This window comes from Coregonus lavaretus (assembly GCF_964263955.1).
Source record: "Coregonus lavaretus genome assembly, chromosome: 19".
Taxonomy (NCBI): Eukaryota; Metazoa; Chordata; class Actinopteri; order Salmoniformes; family Salmonidae; genus Coregonus; species Coregonus lavaretus.
The window spans coordinates 35,701,654-35,716,424 of NC_140006.1; the positions used below are offsets into that span (position 1 = coordinate 35,701,654).

Here is a 14,771-nt window from a genome sequence, read left to right on the forward strand (position 1 = left end):
TGCCTCTGATTGGGAGTCACTCAGGCAAAATATAGAAATAGACGAACTAGAACCCCCAACATAGAAATACACCACATAGAACAAACACACCCTGGCTCAACAACTAGAGTCCCATAGCCAGGGTGTGACAGTACCCCCCCCCTAAAGGCGCGGACTGCGACCGCGCCTCAAAAGAGCAAAACAGGGGAGGGCTGGGTGGGCATACCTCCTCGGCGGCGGTTCTGGCTCCGGGCTTGCCCACCACCCTCCAACAAACCCCCCCATAGCGCCCCTGGTCCGGTCTGGCCCCCGCTGGCTGGAGCTGGACTGGACGTAGCAGGAGCGGTTAGCTTCAACTCCGTAGTGGAGCCGTTGACCGGTACCTGGTTAGGCACCGGTGACCCAGGCACGGGTTGTGCCGGACAGACGACGCGCACCCCTGGCTTGGTGCGTGAGGCAGGGAAGGACCGGACCTGGCTGACGATGCGCACCCCTGGCTTGGTGCATGGAGCAGCAACGGGCCGGACCGGGCTGACGATACGCACCCCTGGCTTGGTGCGAGTGGCAGGAACGGGCTGGACCAGGCTGACGACTCGCACCCCTGGCTTGGTGCGAGTGGCAGGAACGGGCTGGACCAGGCTGACGACTCGCACCCCTGGCTTGGTGCGAGTGGCAGGAACAGGCCGGGCCGGGCTGGCGACGCGCACCGTAGACTTGGTGCGAGTGGCAGGAACAGGCCGGGCCGTGCTGGCGACGCGCACCGTAGGCTTGGTGCGTGGAGCAGGGACAGGCCGGGCTGGGCTGGCGACGCACACCGTAGGCTTGGTGCGTGGAGCAGGGACAGGCCGGGCTGGGCTGGCGACGCACACCGTAGGCTTGGTGCGTGGAGCAGGGACAGGCCGGGCTGGGCTGGCGACGCACACCGTAGGCTTGGTGCGTGGAGCAGGGACAGGCTGGACTGGGCTGGCGACGCACACCGTAGGCTTGGTGCGTGGAGCAGGGACAGGCCGAACCGGGCTGTGGAGACGGATAGGAGACCTGGAGTGAAGAGCGGCCACAACCCGTCCTGGCTGAATGCCTACCCTCACACACTCTGTGTGAGGCATCCGCACAGGACGTACAGGGCTGTGTACCCGTACTGGCATAACAGCACGTGACACTGGAGCAGGATATCCGGGACCGCGGAGAGGCATTGGAGACCACGAGCGTTGAGCCGGCACACTCCGTCCTGGCTGCATACCCCCCTTCGCACGACACGTGCGGGGTGCTCGCACAGGACGTACAGGACTATGCCGGCCCACTCGTGGCACAGTACGCCGCTCCGCATACCGCGGAACCTGCCCCGTCCCATGCTGCCATGCCTGAGTACGGGAAGTTGGTTCCGCTCTCCATCCAGGCTCCGCCAACCTGCCTTCTGGCCCCCTTAACCCGGTGGCCTCCTCTCCAAATCGCCCTGTGGCAGCCTCCTGCTGCCCAGTCGCCCCTGCCGTGTGCCCCCCCCTAAAAAATTTTTGGGGTTGCCTCTCGACCGTCCGACGTTGACACTGCTTACGCCGTTGCTCCTCTCTCCGTCGCCTCTCAACTGTCTCACTCCATGGCCGGCGATCCATCCCGGCCAGGATCTCCTCCCAGGTCCAGGACCCTTTCCCGTCCAATAACTCCTCCCATGTCCAGGCTGCCTGCTCCTGGACACGCTGCTTGGTCCTGGTACGGTGGGTTTTTCTGTCAAGGTCGAGGTAAGGAGTAGACCAAGGCGCAGCGTGATGAACAAACATGACTTTAATTAGTTAAAGCGTCAAAATACAAAACAAAACACGACTCGTGACGTCCACGGTATCAATGACCGAACACGGAACAAAAACCCACAAACACAAAGGGAAAACAGACAGTTTAAATATGGCTCCCAATCAGAGACAACCAGCCAACAGCTGACACTCGTTGCCTCTGATTGGGAGTTACTCAGGCAAAACATAGAAATAGACGAACTAGAACCCCCAACATAGAAATACACCACATAGAACAAACACACCCTGGCTCAACAACTAGAGTCCCATAGCCAGGGTGTGACACTTTCTAAGAGATTGTCAGTTAGATATGCTCTCTGCAAAGTTGTGTATATCGTACCTATCATATGAATATCCTTTTCTGACTCAAATATCTCTGTCTTTCTATACCTCTATCTTTCTATCTCTCCATTCCACCATGGGAACAGCATGATTGATAGAGCGTGAGACGGAAAGATGGCAAGATGAAAAAATGTGAAGGGAGATGTTGAGATAGATAAAGAATTAGGATGGGAGTGAATGGAAGACAAACAAAATCAATGGTGGCGAGACCAGGCTAACCTGCTGTATCAGACTGATATTATAATCAGGATATTATGCAAAGAGCGTTGAGTGTTGTATAATGTGGATGTAGGCTACCATCTGTTCAACTGGAAGCAAAACAGTGAAAGGAGAGCTGACCAGGATTATTGAGAGTTTGGGACTATACATTTCTAACAACATTTTTGTCAAAATTTAGTTATTGACATAGCCTTGTTCTGTTCAATGTTCAAAGCTGTCATAAAGGCAAAGGGTGGCTATTTGAAGAATCTCAAATATAAAATATATTTTGATTTGTTTAACACTTTTAAGGTTACTACATGATTCCATATGTGTTATTTCATAGTTTTGATGTCTTCACTATTATTCTACAATGTAGAAAATAGTAAAAAATAAAGAAAAACCCTTGAATGAGTAGGTGTGTCCAATCTTTTGACTGGTACTGTATGTTTTTGAGTGTACACTTTGTATGTTTTCCTCCTAGAGGATTGTCCCTCTTTCTTGACCATCATTCCTCGTGTGGTGAGTCATAAGACACAGAGAAGGCAAACGCACACACGGCTCTCAGGGTGCGGCTGTGTCACCATGCAGCAGTGGCTCACTGTGGCTGATTAAACAAATTAACCTCTGAGTCATACTCCATCACTTCCCTTCATCTATTAGCAATATACTGTGACTATAAAAGAGATGGAGAGGAAATACTACTCCACAGGATACGATTGAAACCCAGTGACGGGATAGATGTGTCACAACACTCTTTAATGGTACCCCAGTTCCTCACCTCATCACATGACCTCTGATTGGTCAAAGGATGGATCCGTTTCCAGCTAATTGCTTACTCTAGTCTATCACTGGCTGGCTGAGGCATGCTGTGTTATGTTCAGTCTGTGTTGGTGTGGAAGGGATTAAAAGAAAAACAGCGCCATCAACTGGACCTCACTACATATTCGTCGCCAAACCCACTGGCTCCAGGCCATCTATAAATCACTGCTATATCTTAGCTCACTGGTCAACATAGCAACACCCACGCGTAGTCTGCGCTCCAGCAGGTATATCTCACTGGTCATCCCCAAAGCCAACACCTCCTTTGGCCGCCATTCCTTCCAGTTCTCTGCTGCCAATGACTGGAACGAACTGCAAAAATCTCTGAAGCTGGAGACTCTTATCTCCCTCACTAACTTTAAGCATCAGTTGTCAGAGCACCTTACCGATCACTGCACCTGTACACAGCCCATCTGAAATTAGCCCACCCAACTACCTCATCCCAGTGGCGGCTCCTGAAAAAATTCTCAGGAGGGGCAATTTTTCTGATGATTTAGGTGACCTACACACATTTAAAAAAAGATATGTCCAGCAACAACATGAAGACAGGGGCAGCATATAAGTCAATACCAGAAGCATTTATTGACTGATCTGGGGAGATGGATTCCAGTTTCTGTGACAGATTATAAATAATCTCTGATGCCTTTGTTATATTAGCTTTTGGTTGAATGTACTGTCGTAGTAAATATATAATGTTATAGCTTGGTCTGACTAAAATCTTGTGCATGACCCATTTTGTGTTGGGCCTTTGTATTCAATACAATGAACAAGAGTCCTATCTTGTCAGCCTTGTCAGCAGGTGGCTAAGGATAACACCCACGCCATAGGTCTCTCAGTTCTTCCAACTCACGAGTTCTTGCCCTGAGGACACACACACACACACCCACACATCATCACTGATAAACACACACACACACACACACACATCATCACTGATAACAAACACACACACACACACACACACACACACACACACTGATAACAAACACACACACACACACACAAATCCTCTTCTCTTAGGCTGAACATCTGAAGACAGAGAACCCGACTCAGAGCCAATGCAACAGTGACACTAGCCTGGAGGTGACCTCGCCCAACTCATCAGGACCAATCAGAAGATCAGAACTACTAGATTCAACCTACTTCATTTTATTGTATAAAATGTCAGCACACAATGTTTAGGGGCTCTTCTGATAAACTCCCTACGAGTTTGACGAACGGGTCCGTGCACGCGATTCCAGATATCTTTACCTCTGAATAAACTGCCTTATATTATACAATTATCCACCTTGTCCAAAAGTCTCTACTTGTTCTCCGTTCTCCAGTAAACTTGTTTTATCAACAATAGTAAGGTTCAATGACACAGAAAGCAGTTCAATGTCGGGGTACAGAGTCGCTCTCTTACCAGGATCGCGGCCGGCTCCACCTCTCTGTCCGGGACTCTGTCATCCAGCCAAGTCTCCCAGCTTTATTGGGATTCCGCTGCCAGCAGCGTTTTCATTATTTAGTCCGTTCGTAGCGGGTATGTACACGATCAACAAGATCAGTCCAAAACCGAAGATCAGTCCAAAGCAGAATGTTTGCAGAATGTTTGTAAACTAAGTCTACAAATTAAAAACATAAAATAACGCCACACTACAGGTCGCAACAGAGACGCTGCTAGCCGCCATTGTCTTAGTTACGTTCAACGTTACGTCACGTATGACGAAAGCGCGTAAGTGCAAGCCCACAGACACCCATAGAGAATGTATTGAAAGCTTTGAAATGTGAAACAAATAGATTTTACATGACAGGCTATGAGAGACTTCTGGGCGATTTTCAACCTGACTGAAATCGCCCAAAAAACGGGCGGGGCCATTTGAAGCACGACTTTAGCCTGATTTGACATTTAGTGGCTGGCAGATCAGACGTGAACACTGATAACTGCTGTTGCCGTGATATAATTGATTAGAAAAAAAATCCCTTCCTTTTCCCGTTTGGCAGTACGTCGCCCATATCGCCCTATTGAACAAGCCGTCCCTGCCTCATCCCCACATTGTTATTTATTTTGCTCATTTGCACCCAAGTATCTCTATTTGCGCATCATCTCTTGCACATCTATCATTCCAGTGTTAATACTAATTGTAATTATTTTGCACTATGGCCTATTTATTGCCTTACCTCCATAACTTGCTACATTTGCACACACTGTATATATATTTTCTGTTGTATTTTTGACTTTATGTTTTGTTTACCCCATATGTAACTCTGTGTTGTTGTTGTTTTTATCGCACTGCTTTGCTTTATCTTGGCCAGGTCGCAGTTGTAAATGAGAACTTGTTCTCAACTCGCTTACCTGGTTAAATAAAGGTTAAATAAAATAAAATAAGAAAATAAGAAAATCCGTACACAAACTACACACACACACACACACACACACACACACACACACATTCTCCCTCTCTTTCTCTCTCTCACACACACACACACTCTACCTTTCATCACCACCATCATAACACACACAGAGAGAGAGAGAGAGAGAGAGAGAGAGAGAGAGCACTTACAGTGATGTCAAATGATCTGCTTGTTCTCCTTTGACAGTCAGCCTCAGCCAGCTCCTCAGCCCAACTCAGACTGTCAACCATCCTGCCGCCGCCATTTTCTCTTCTTCCTTCTTCCATCTCCTCACATGCATCTTTGTTGCACTCGCACCACTGCTCTGGGACCTTCTTCCTGTAGCCATCTTCCTCCTCCTCCTCCTCCTCCTCCTCCTCCTCCACATCCATGTCAAAGTCCTCCATTAAATGATCCTGACTGTGGAAAGAGCCCGGTTCAAGCATAGGGGAGGGGCTGGATTCTTGGTTGTGGCCAGAGGCAGGCCTGGGATAGAGGTCAATTCTTATCTCCGTCCTTTTCTCAATTTTCCTGAGAGGAAGAGGATGAAGATGAATAAAGGAGTGCTTTTGGTATGCACATGTTCTCATTAGGCGACACAGCAAAGGTTTACAGTAGGCTCTGATGTTATTTGTGCAACATCATGTGTCGCTCACAAATAGCCCCCCATACTTGATTACATCTAATGTGATGTTGAGAGAGCAGCAAAAGGCTGACTGGTTCTCCATCTGAACATACTGTATGTAAACATCCTTTCAGAGTGATGGCTGACACAGGACCGATATAGTGTTGCTACTACAGTGTTACTCAAAGAGAGAGAACACTCAGTAAACTATCAAATTACCATACGAGTATCATGGAACCATAGAATGTAATTCTGACGTGCTATGACATCACATACCTATTACACATGCCAAAAAAACACACCATTTTTTTTTTACTTACAGTCATTGCAGAGACACACTTGCTTCTGAAGAGACTAGAGATCGAAATGCCAACCCACATCGAGGGAGTGATGAGCCGAGAGTGAAACCATTGAGCTGGATGTAAAGACCGCTACTGGACAATACAGGGAGAGATATAGTGTGATGCCCAAGGATATCAGTCATCTCCAGCATCCGTCGTGGATCTCTAGAGCCGGAGACTCAAAGCCCTACGGCAACTAACCAGCTGACGTTCAAGACTTTCAAGAAAAGATACACGAAGACAAACACCCCTGATCTATGCTAGACTTTCAAAGACGCTGACACTTCATGTTCCATAGTTCTTGTGACTAAATTCCAGGGATGACGATACAGCAATGTTCAATTGTGTGTGTGTGTGTGTGTGTGTGTGTGTGTGTGTTCTGTAGAGAGTAGGATATGAACATATATAGTGGTGGACAGAATGGGGTGAACGAAAGAGGGGCCTCCATGTAGTCCAAGAGTATCATCAGGAGTGAAATTATAAGACTGGCGGTGAGAGTGAAGAAAAAGAAGAGAACGGTATTAAATATAGGGAGAATCTCAACGGCATACTCCTCGCGTCCTCTCCTCACGTCCCTCTCAAAACACATTGGATGAGAAATCCAGAGGTCCCTCCCCTCTGACCTTCTCCTCCAATGGGTTTTGAGAAGGAGGCAAGGAGAGAGGACGGGAGGAGTATGCCGTTGAGATTCTCCCATAGTGGACAAAATGTGGAATTGAAATGAGGGAAGAGGGAAAAGTCCAACTGGGTATAAACCCAGGTCATTAGTGTAAAACATTACCTTGTAAGCCCGCTGAGCTAAAGCCTAGGCATTAGTTTGGCAAAATAACACAAGCATAATTCACTGAACAATTCACTGAACCATCTCCGAGTGATAAACAAAGTCAAGACCAGAATGGTATGAAAATGTGTGTTGGAAGTGTATCATATACACTTGGAGATAATTAGATGATTCATGACATTTTAAAAAGGGGGAAATCATTTGATGAGAATTAACTTTAATGTATGAATAATTATTCATTATCCTGGATGGCGGTGGGTTAAATAAATGTGTGTATTCATTGACGTGAAAACTTTTTTGTCTATATAGTTTCATTCTGGGTGGTCAGAGATATAGTGTCAAAGATTGGGAGTGTAAAGCTATACAGCATTTATTTAAATTGATCAAACCAGAAAATATATACAGTACATGAAAAAGTAGAAAATTGTAACTTCTACTTTTGATACTTGGTCCCTGAGCTGTCCCCAAGTCTAAGAAGTTTGGGACAATTACAGCATAATGTGCAATACCGAGTACATTTACATTTTAGTAATTTATAGACAAGAGCGGCTTACACTAGTGAGTGCATACATTTTCATGTTTTGTTTGTACTGGTCCCCCGTGGGAATCGAACCCACAACCCTGGCATTGCAAGTGCCATGCTCTACCAACTGAGCCACACGGGACGTAGCTAGCATGCTTTATAGAAACATTACAAATACATAGTAAAATATCGATCACCATCTTAGTTTTGAGCTCTGTAAATATCTATCACCATCTTAGTAATGAGCTCTGTAAATATATATCACCATCTTAGTAATGAGCTCTGTAAATATCCATCACCATCTAAGTAATGAGCTCTGTAAATATGTATCACCATCTTAGTAATGAGCTCTGTAAATATCTATCACCATCTTAGTAATGAGCTCTGTAAATATCTATCACCATCTAAGTAATGAGCTCTGTAAATATCTATCACCATCTTAGTAATGAGCTCTGTAAATATCTATCACCATCTTAGTAATGAGCTCTGTAAATATCTATCACCATCTTAGTAATGAGCACTGTAAATATCCATCACCATCTTAGTAATGAGCTCTGTAAATATCTATCACCATCTTAGTAATGAGCACTGTAAATATCCATCACCATCTAAGTAATGAGCTCTGTAAATATCTATCACCATCTTAGTAATGAGCTCTGTAAATATCTATCACCATCTAAGTAATGAGCTCTGTAAATATCTATCACCATCTTAGTAATGAGCTCTGTGATAACAGCCAGCCAACGATCAGGACACATGGAAATGTCTAAAACAATCCCTTCATTTCCTCAGTATTCTTTACTGTATTCCATGTTAGCGTTGAGCTGCAGACGATACGTAGCTCCTCTTGTAGTCAGTTACCTCGGTAACTTGATCCCAGGCAGAGGTAATGCATAATCATATGATCTGGGTTATCTTCAGTTGGCACGTAAAACGTTTGGAAATTGACAATCGGATAAGAGTGTTGTCAGCTGGGTCTGTGTTGAATTCCAATTAGGTTATTTGAATCTGTGACAGGTCTGAATCTGTGAGAATGGAAGAAAGATTGGTTAGTGGGCTACTATAGCACTAATATAAGAACTAGGGCTGTCAGTCAATAAAAAATATGTTTGTTGATTATTATTTTATATTTTGAACTATTATGATTGGCAGCATGGGGCAAACATCTACATTAGAATACACTTTTCATGCAAAGATGTGGTGTATTTAATTATGCCTCACTATGTTCCTGTCCAACCATTTTTATGCAAGTAAAGAACCTGTCAGATAAAAAATCCACGACAGGCCTGATGGAAAACAGCAAACCTTTCCGAAATGTCGACAAAACAAAATTTGTTCGACAGGGGTTGATCGTTTGTTTGTTGATTAACTAAATCATGCGACAAATGGCAGAGGAAACATTGTTGCGCAATTGTTGATAGAATAACCATTATGTCGCTGTATATTTGCAGTCACGCGATGCTATGTTGTGCGGTCCTCCCACTATGACTTGGAAAAGCATGAAGGGTTAATCAGGCTACAGATTAAATTAATTAAGGTGAACTTCACAGGATGGTGGAAGTGCACGGCGATGAGCTTGATGGTAATTTCCAATAAATTAAATATCAAGGATTATTATTTGTAGGCTATGCTGGTGACATGATAGTCGGTGCTTGGCTGCTAATTGACAACAACAAAAAATATCTTGCTCTTATCCATAACCTCATTGTGGCTGCGTTCATACAGGCAGCCCAATTCTGATATTTTGCCACTAATTGGACTTTTGACCAATCAGATCAGATCTTTTGCCAATAATTGGGCAAAAGATCAGAATTGGGCAGCCCATGTAGCCCACCCTATCTGAAAACTGTTGTCTAGAGAGCATGCACCAAGGCCAGATTGGGCATGTTTGCTATATCAGAACACAATTTGTGACAAAACCATCAGTATAGTTGAAAATGCAATGGAAACACATTGAACTTTGTTTTTTTATTCGGTACATGAAAAGACATGATGCAAAGTTCTTTATATGTGCACTTCATCTACCCACTGCTTTCTATCTGCAACAAGCCAGCTTGATGGAAACACACCTCTGCTGGTGCATATCTTTTTTACGCGAGTAGAAAATAATTTACTTGAAAAGCTTTCGACAAGTGGATGGAAACTTAGCTATTGCTGCAATACTCACCAGAGCTTCTACAACTCCCATAGGCTTCATCTAAAATGATAAGCAAAGGCAGAAATCAATATTAGTAGTATAGTACAGTAGTATTATAGTAGTATAGTGTACTGTAGTGAAGGAAAATCATGGGCTTAATAAAGCCATTTTTTGTTTAGAAGCCAACGTCACGTTCGCGTAATGCGTCAAAGAGCCCTATACGCTGATGTCAGGACCTTGACTAAATTAACAGTGATTGATGACCAGGAAAACATACAAGACTGATGGCTATAGCTATGTTCAACGACTATATTATTCTTCTGGCTTTAGCTAGCTCTATTTGTGAGAGCTAGATAACTTTTCATTACTTGGTCAGGAAATGATTATCTCACCATTTTCACCTTCAGCATCAGGGTCATTTGAAAGAACATCTCTCTCAGAGGACAGATTGACTACAACAGCCAAGAAAAAAAACATTTTATGCCATTATTCTTTTTCGGATACCCACATCTATCAAAAATGTCATTAGTCAAGAGAGATGATGCATCAGGGAAATACACACATCTATGTTATTTTCACCACTTGTTTAGTTGTTGTTGATCATTTTCAAATTGACCTCGTAAGAATACTGAGCATGAACAGAATACTTACCAGAAGTGGCATCACCTCTTGGATCTAAAATAATCAATACATGAACACATTAAAACGCAATGATTATCATGCATCAGCATCAAATATAAAACAGAGGTCCTGGAAAAGAGACACCAACCCTAAGAGTGAAACTCACCAGTCAAACTCCCTCCATCTTGAGCTCTCAGTGCAGCATTCTCTTCAGGATTAGGAGCTGGGAAAAATCCTTTCACATTAGTCTCAGAACCTAAATTCTATGTAGAGTATCATACAATGGTTGGTTCCACATGGAGAAGAGTCTGTATGGCTCTGATCAAGCCAGTGTTTAACACATTTGACTGCTAACAAAACATGAGTCTAAATAAAGACAGTAAGTAATTAACCAGCATGGTTAGTACCTTTTTGGAGATGGAACTTGGTTAATATAATGCACTGGATTCTTCGGTTGAGCACCCTTGTCTCTGTTAAAGTTGGGCGGACACTCATTTGGTTTAATAGGCTATACTCACCAGCCAAATGTTTAAGTTGGGCTGACACTCATTTGGTTTAATAGGCTATACTCACCAGCCAAATGTTTAAGTTGGGCTGACACTCATTTGGTTTAATAGACTATACTCACCAGCCAAATGTTTAAGTTGGGCTGACACTCATTTGGTTTAATAGGCTATACTCACCAGCCAAATGTTCATTAGACTCAGATCCCCGTCTGTTTTTGAAAAACAAAACAGCAACAACAACAACAGCAACGACAGCAACAGCAACGACAGCAACAGCAACGACAGCAACAGAAACAAGTAGAGGATGTGATCGCTCCTCCTCCTCTTGTTTTTTCACCTCTGTAAGCACACAAGAACACACAGTAGTCATTCCATTGGTTTCTGCATAGTTGTTATATAAGTGTACGAAGTGCAATCATCTTTTAATGGTGTCCCCATTAATTTCTCCAACATATAAAAATTCTACATTATCAAAATTCGGACCTTAAAGAGACCATTTTATTTGCTCACAAACATCAATATGTCCATGCTTTGAAGTCATTGAATTGAAGAAAGAATTTTACCCCAAGTGTAATTCCGTGGTTTAGGGAAGCTTTTATGATTGACATCACATCGATAAACGACAGACTCTGAGGCGTTAATCCTCACTGTCTTCCTCAGCTGGTAGGTGTGGTCTTCGTTAGGTCTGACTCCCGATGAATGGACACCCTCCATCTCCGTTAGGAGGATGTTGTCCCTAAACAGATTCATCTCGATGGGTGATGACTTCGGATAGGATCCGGTAATTAAACAAGTCAGGTTGACCCACCCAGGTTTTAAAGAGCCACTAGGGACAGTGTAGACCTTTGGAGCAGCTACAACATTGCAGAGGCATAAGAATACATGGTTACTTACATAACATAAATATGAGACCTGGATAAATAGGTGATAAGAGACACTGATTGACAGTGGGAGAAGTGATAAGAATGTGATCCATACAGGTGGGGATTACATGACTGTAAAACTGTTCTGAAAGATCTGGAACAGCTAATCAAATTTGACATTTGTAAAACCAAAGTGCAACCAATAGTAACACTCACATGAGTTCTTGCTCTCTAATATTCGAAAACGATGAAGTACCACAGGACACTTAACATTCACAAAGTTGGTGAAAGTGTCTTTCATGCTCAGGGTGTTCCATTTTTGTACAATAGTGTGAATATGTTGAGCATCTTCATCTTTTGGAATCCACATGTTTGAGTTATGACTGAGGAGCAGCACTGTGTTTCCATTATAGGCAAACTCAGCAAAGCCAATGTCTTTCTCCGTGCTAAGGCCTCCAGTGGTGGTTATATATTTAGTACAGCCAAGTCTCATCTGCACAATATCACCCCCTAATACGACAAAGATGGAAAGGATTAACATGCATTTAGTACACTGAACTAAAACAACGCTGAGAAAGCAAAGGTGCAACTCACCTAAGTGCCTCTTCAGGTCTAAAACACTGGATAAAAAACACTTATTAATGTCCTGTCGAGGTGAAATACTTTCTTTCCACTCATAATATCCAAAGCTTGTCTCGTTTTCATTCCATCTTTTTTTACGTACAGGGGAATTGAGGCCTTTTCTGAAAAAGTCCACAAATTCACCATCCAACAACCCAACAACTTCATAGTGGGAGGAATTGAAGTAGGTGTACACGTACTGAAGTTCATGTTTCACTGTGAGCGGGTGATGTTAAGAGAAAGGGAGAACAATGGATGACGAGAGAATGCTTATTAGAACTTCTGATAAACTTAAAATGCATAATTTATTTAAAAACAACAAAATCATAGAATAGGCTACATGTAGGCATATATAATATTTACATTAATTAACAGGATATCAGAAATACATTTATGAAAGCAAGACTATAAAAGCAATACTTTTTTAAATCTGTCTTAGACTAAGACATACAGTATATGCACTCTTCTAATTCTCTGGAAAATAAATTGAAGTGATTTCTTCTCTGAAAAGACAGTCCTAAACATTTCGATAATAATATAAACGTGAGGGTGAGAGTATAAGCGTGAAATAAAATTAATTGAAGTTTATTCTATGCTTGTAGGTTTCATTTTCGTTATTACAGAGGCATGGATATTTTGCTTAAAGCTACAATATGTAACTTTTTGGGCAACCCGACCAAATTCATATAGAAATATGTGTTATAGATTTGTCATCCAAACTGACATTAGTTGAGTTTCCATTGTTTTATAGCCTGAATGCGATGCATAACTAGTATTTTTCTAGCTTTTTAGTAGAGTACATAGCTAGAATCTATTCTATATGTAATTTAATGTTTAAGATATTCTGTACCCTAGTCCTTATTTGAACTATAAAAAAACGAACGAGTTTAAAACGTTTTGTTAAAATGTTATAGCCTAGCAGAACAGCCCCATTACGTTTGCTTTCACTTTTCAAAAACGCTTTTTCAAATGTTTGTAAAAACATAACTTACCTGTAAGTCCAACATCACTTAGCGAAATAAACGAACAAAGAAGCAGTTCAATTAATACATATCGGATAGGATTCATCACTTTGTTGGCTACTTATGGTAGATTCTAGCATTAAACTCTTTCATCATACTTGCGGATAGGAGCCTGCCTGCAGTCGCGATTGCCCCTCCCAAAATATATTTTTTTCAGTGAGTTTGAGCCAATTACTTGTCAAATAATATTACAGTCACTTGTTGGTAGGTGAATATCCTTATGATAGTTTATTTATCACAAAGGAATAGCCAGTCTAGACCAGGGTTCCCCAACTGGCGGGTTGCAGGCCGAATTTGGCCCGCAGGTGGTTCTATTTGGCCTGCCAAGTCTTCTGAGCAAAACAAAACACTTCTTATTTTATTTTTCTTGCAAAACAAAACACTTCTTATTTTATTTTTCTTGAATTTTCATTGTTGGACATAAAAGACTAAAAACACCAGGAAATCATCCTCCATGTGATTTTAATTTAAAGAAATCTGTTCCCAAGTATTCCCACGCATAACAGAGAGACACATGACTCCCGAGTGGCGCAGTGGTCTAAGGCACTGCATCGCCTTGGTTCGAGTCCAGGCTCTGTCGCAGCCGGCCACGACCGGGAGACCCATGGGCGGAGCACAATTGGTCCAACGTCGTCCAAGGTAGGGGAGGGTTTGGCCGGCAGGGATGTGGGTTCGTTTCCCACGGGGGGCCAGTATGATTTTTTTTTAAATAATAATAAACCCTGTATGCATTCACTAACTGTAAGTCGCTCTGGATAAGAGCGTCTGCTAAATGACGTAAATGTAGAATGTACAAATGTAAGCAAGGTTTGAAATGATTATGCTTTATAAATGGAAAGACAGCCATAAAAATAAATACGTTATGCGGTCTCAGAATAATGCTTCTACATTAGAAGGTTGTGGAGGATATAGCGAAACAGTATCATCCTGAGGCTACATAACGAGACAATGTCAATCATATTTATTGTCTGTTCTTAACATATAGGTATGATGGACATTTTTATATCAGAAAATGTAGAGGGGGTAATGTAGACTATTTTCAGAACATACAGTGCATTCGGAAAGTATTCAGACCCCTTGACTTTTTCCACATTTAGTTACATTACAGTCTTATTCTAAAATTTATTAAATAGTTTCTTTCCCCCTCATCAATCTACACACAATACCCCATAATGACAAAGCAAAAACACGTTATTCGAAATGTTAGCCATATTATTATTATTTTAAACCATT

At 42.7% G+C, this 14,771-nt stretch overlaps 1 protein-coding gene across 6 annotated transcripts; it reads right to left on the bottom strand.

Moving 5' to 3' along the window:
- Nucleotides 1-7,599: 7,599 nt before the first annotated feature.
- On the bottom strand, nt 7,600-13,684 carry LOC311147216 (zinc-alpha-2-glycoprotein-like). Of its 6 annotated transcripts, none has more exons than XM_084183857.1 (11): nt 13,509-13,677; nt 12,490-12,732; nt 12,112-12,405; nt 11,596-11,886; nt 11,210-11,371; nt 10,934-10,996; nt 10,693-10,749; nt 10,557-10,580; nt 10,298-10,357; nt 9,936-9,965; nt 7,600-8,793 (listed from the first exon to the last, which is right to left on the bottom strand). In XM_084183857.1, exons 1-11 carry the CDS (start codon nt 13,582-13,584, stop codon nt 8,762-8,764), a joined length of 1,332 nt encoding a protein of 443 aa, XP_084039983.1. In that variant the 5' UTR covers nt 13,585-13,677; the 3' UTR covers nt 7,600-8,761. The 6 variants fall into 6 exon arrangements, with proteins under 6 accessions (XP_084039983.1, XP_084039985.1, XP_084039986.1 ...); XM_084183856.1 differs by having other exon boundaries at nt 8,644-8,776; nt 13,509-13,647; XM_084183859.1 differs by lacking the exon at nt 10,934-10,996 and having other exon boundaries at nt 13,509-13,684.
- Nucleotides 13,685-14,771: the final 1,087 nt, after the last annotated feature.

Coding starts and splice junctions, on each gene's coding strand:
- LOC311147216 (XM_084183856.1), bottom strand. CDS start 13,584: ATGAATCCTATCCGATATGTATTAATTGAACTGCTTCTTTGTTCGTTT. Junction 12,733..13,508: donor AAGTGATGTTGGACTTACAG/GTAAGTTATGTT, acceptor ACCCGCTCACAG/TGAAACATGAACTTCAGTAC. Junction 10,358..10,556: donor AAGAGGTGATGCCACTTCTG/GTAAGTATTCTG, acceptor TGGCTGTTGTAG/TCAATCTGTCCTCTGAGAGA.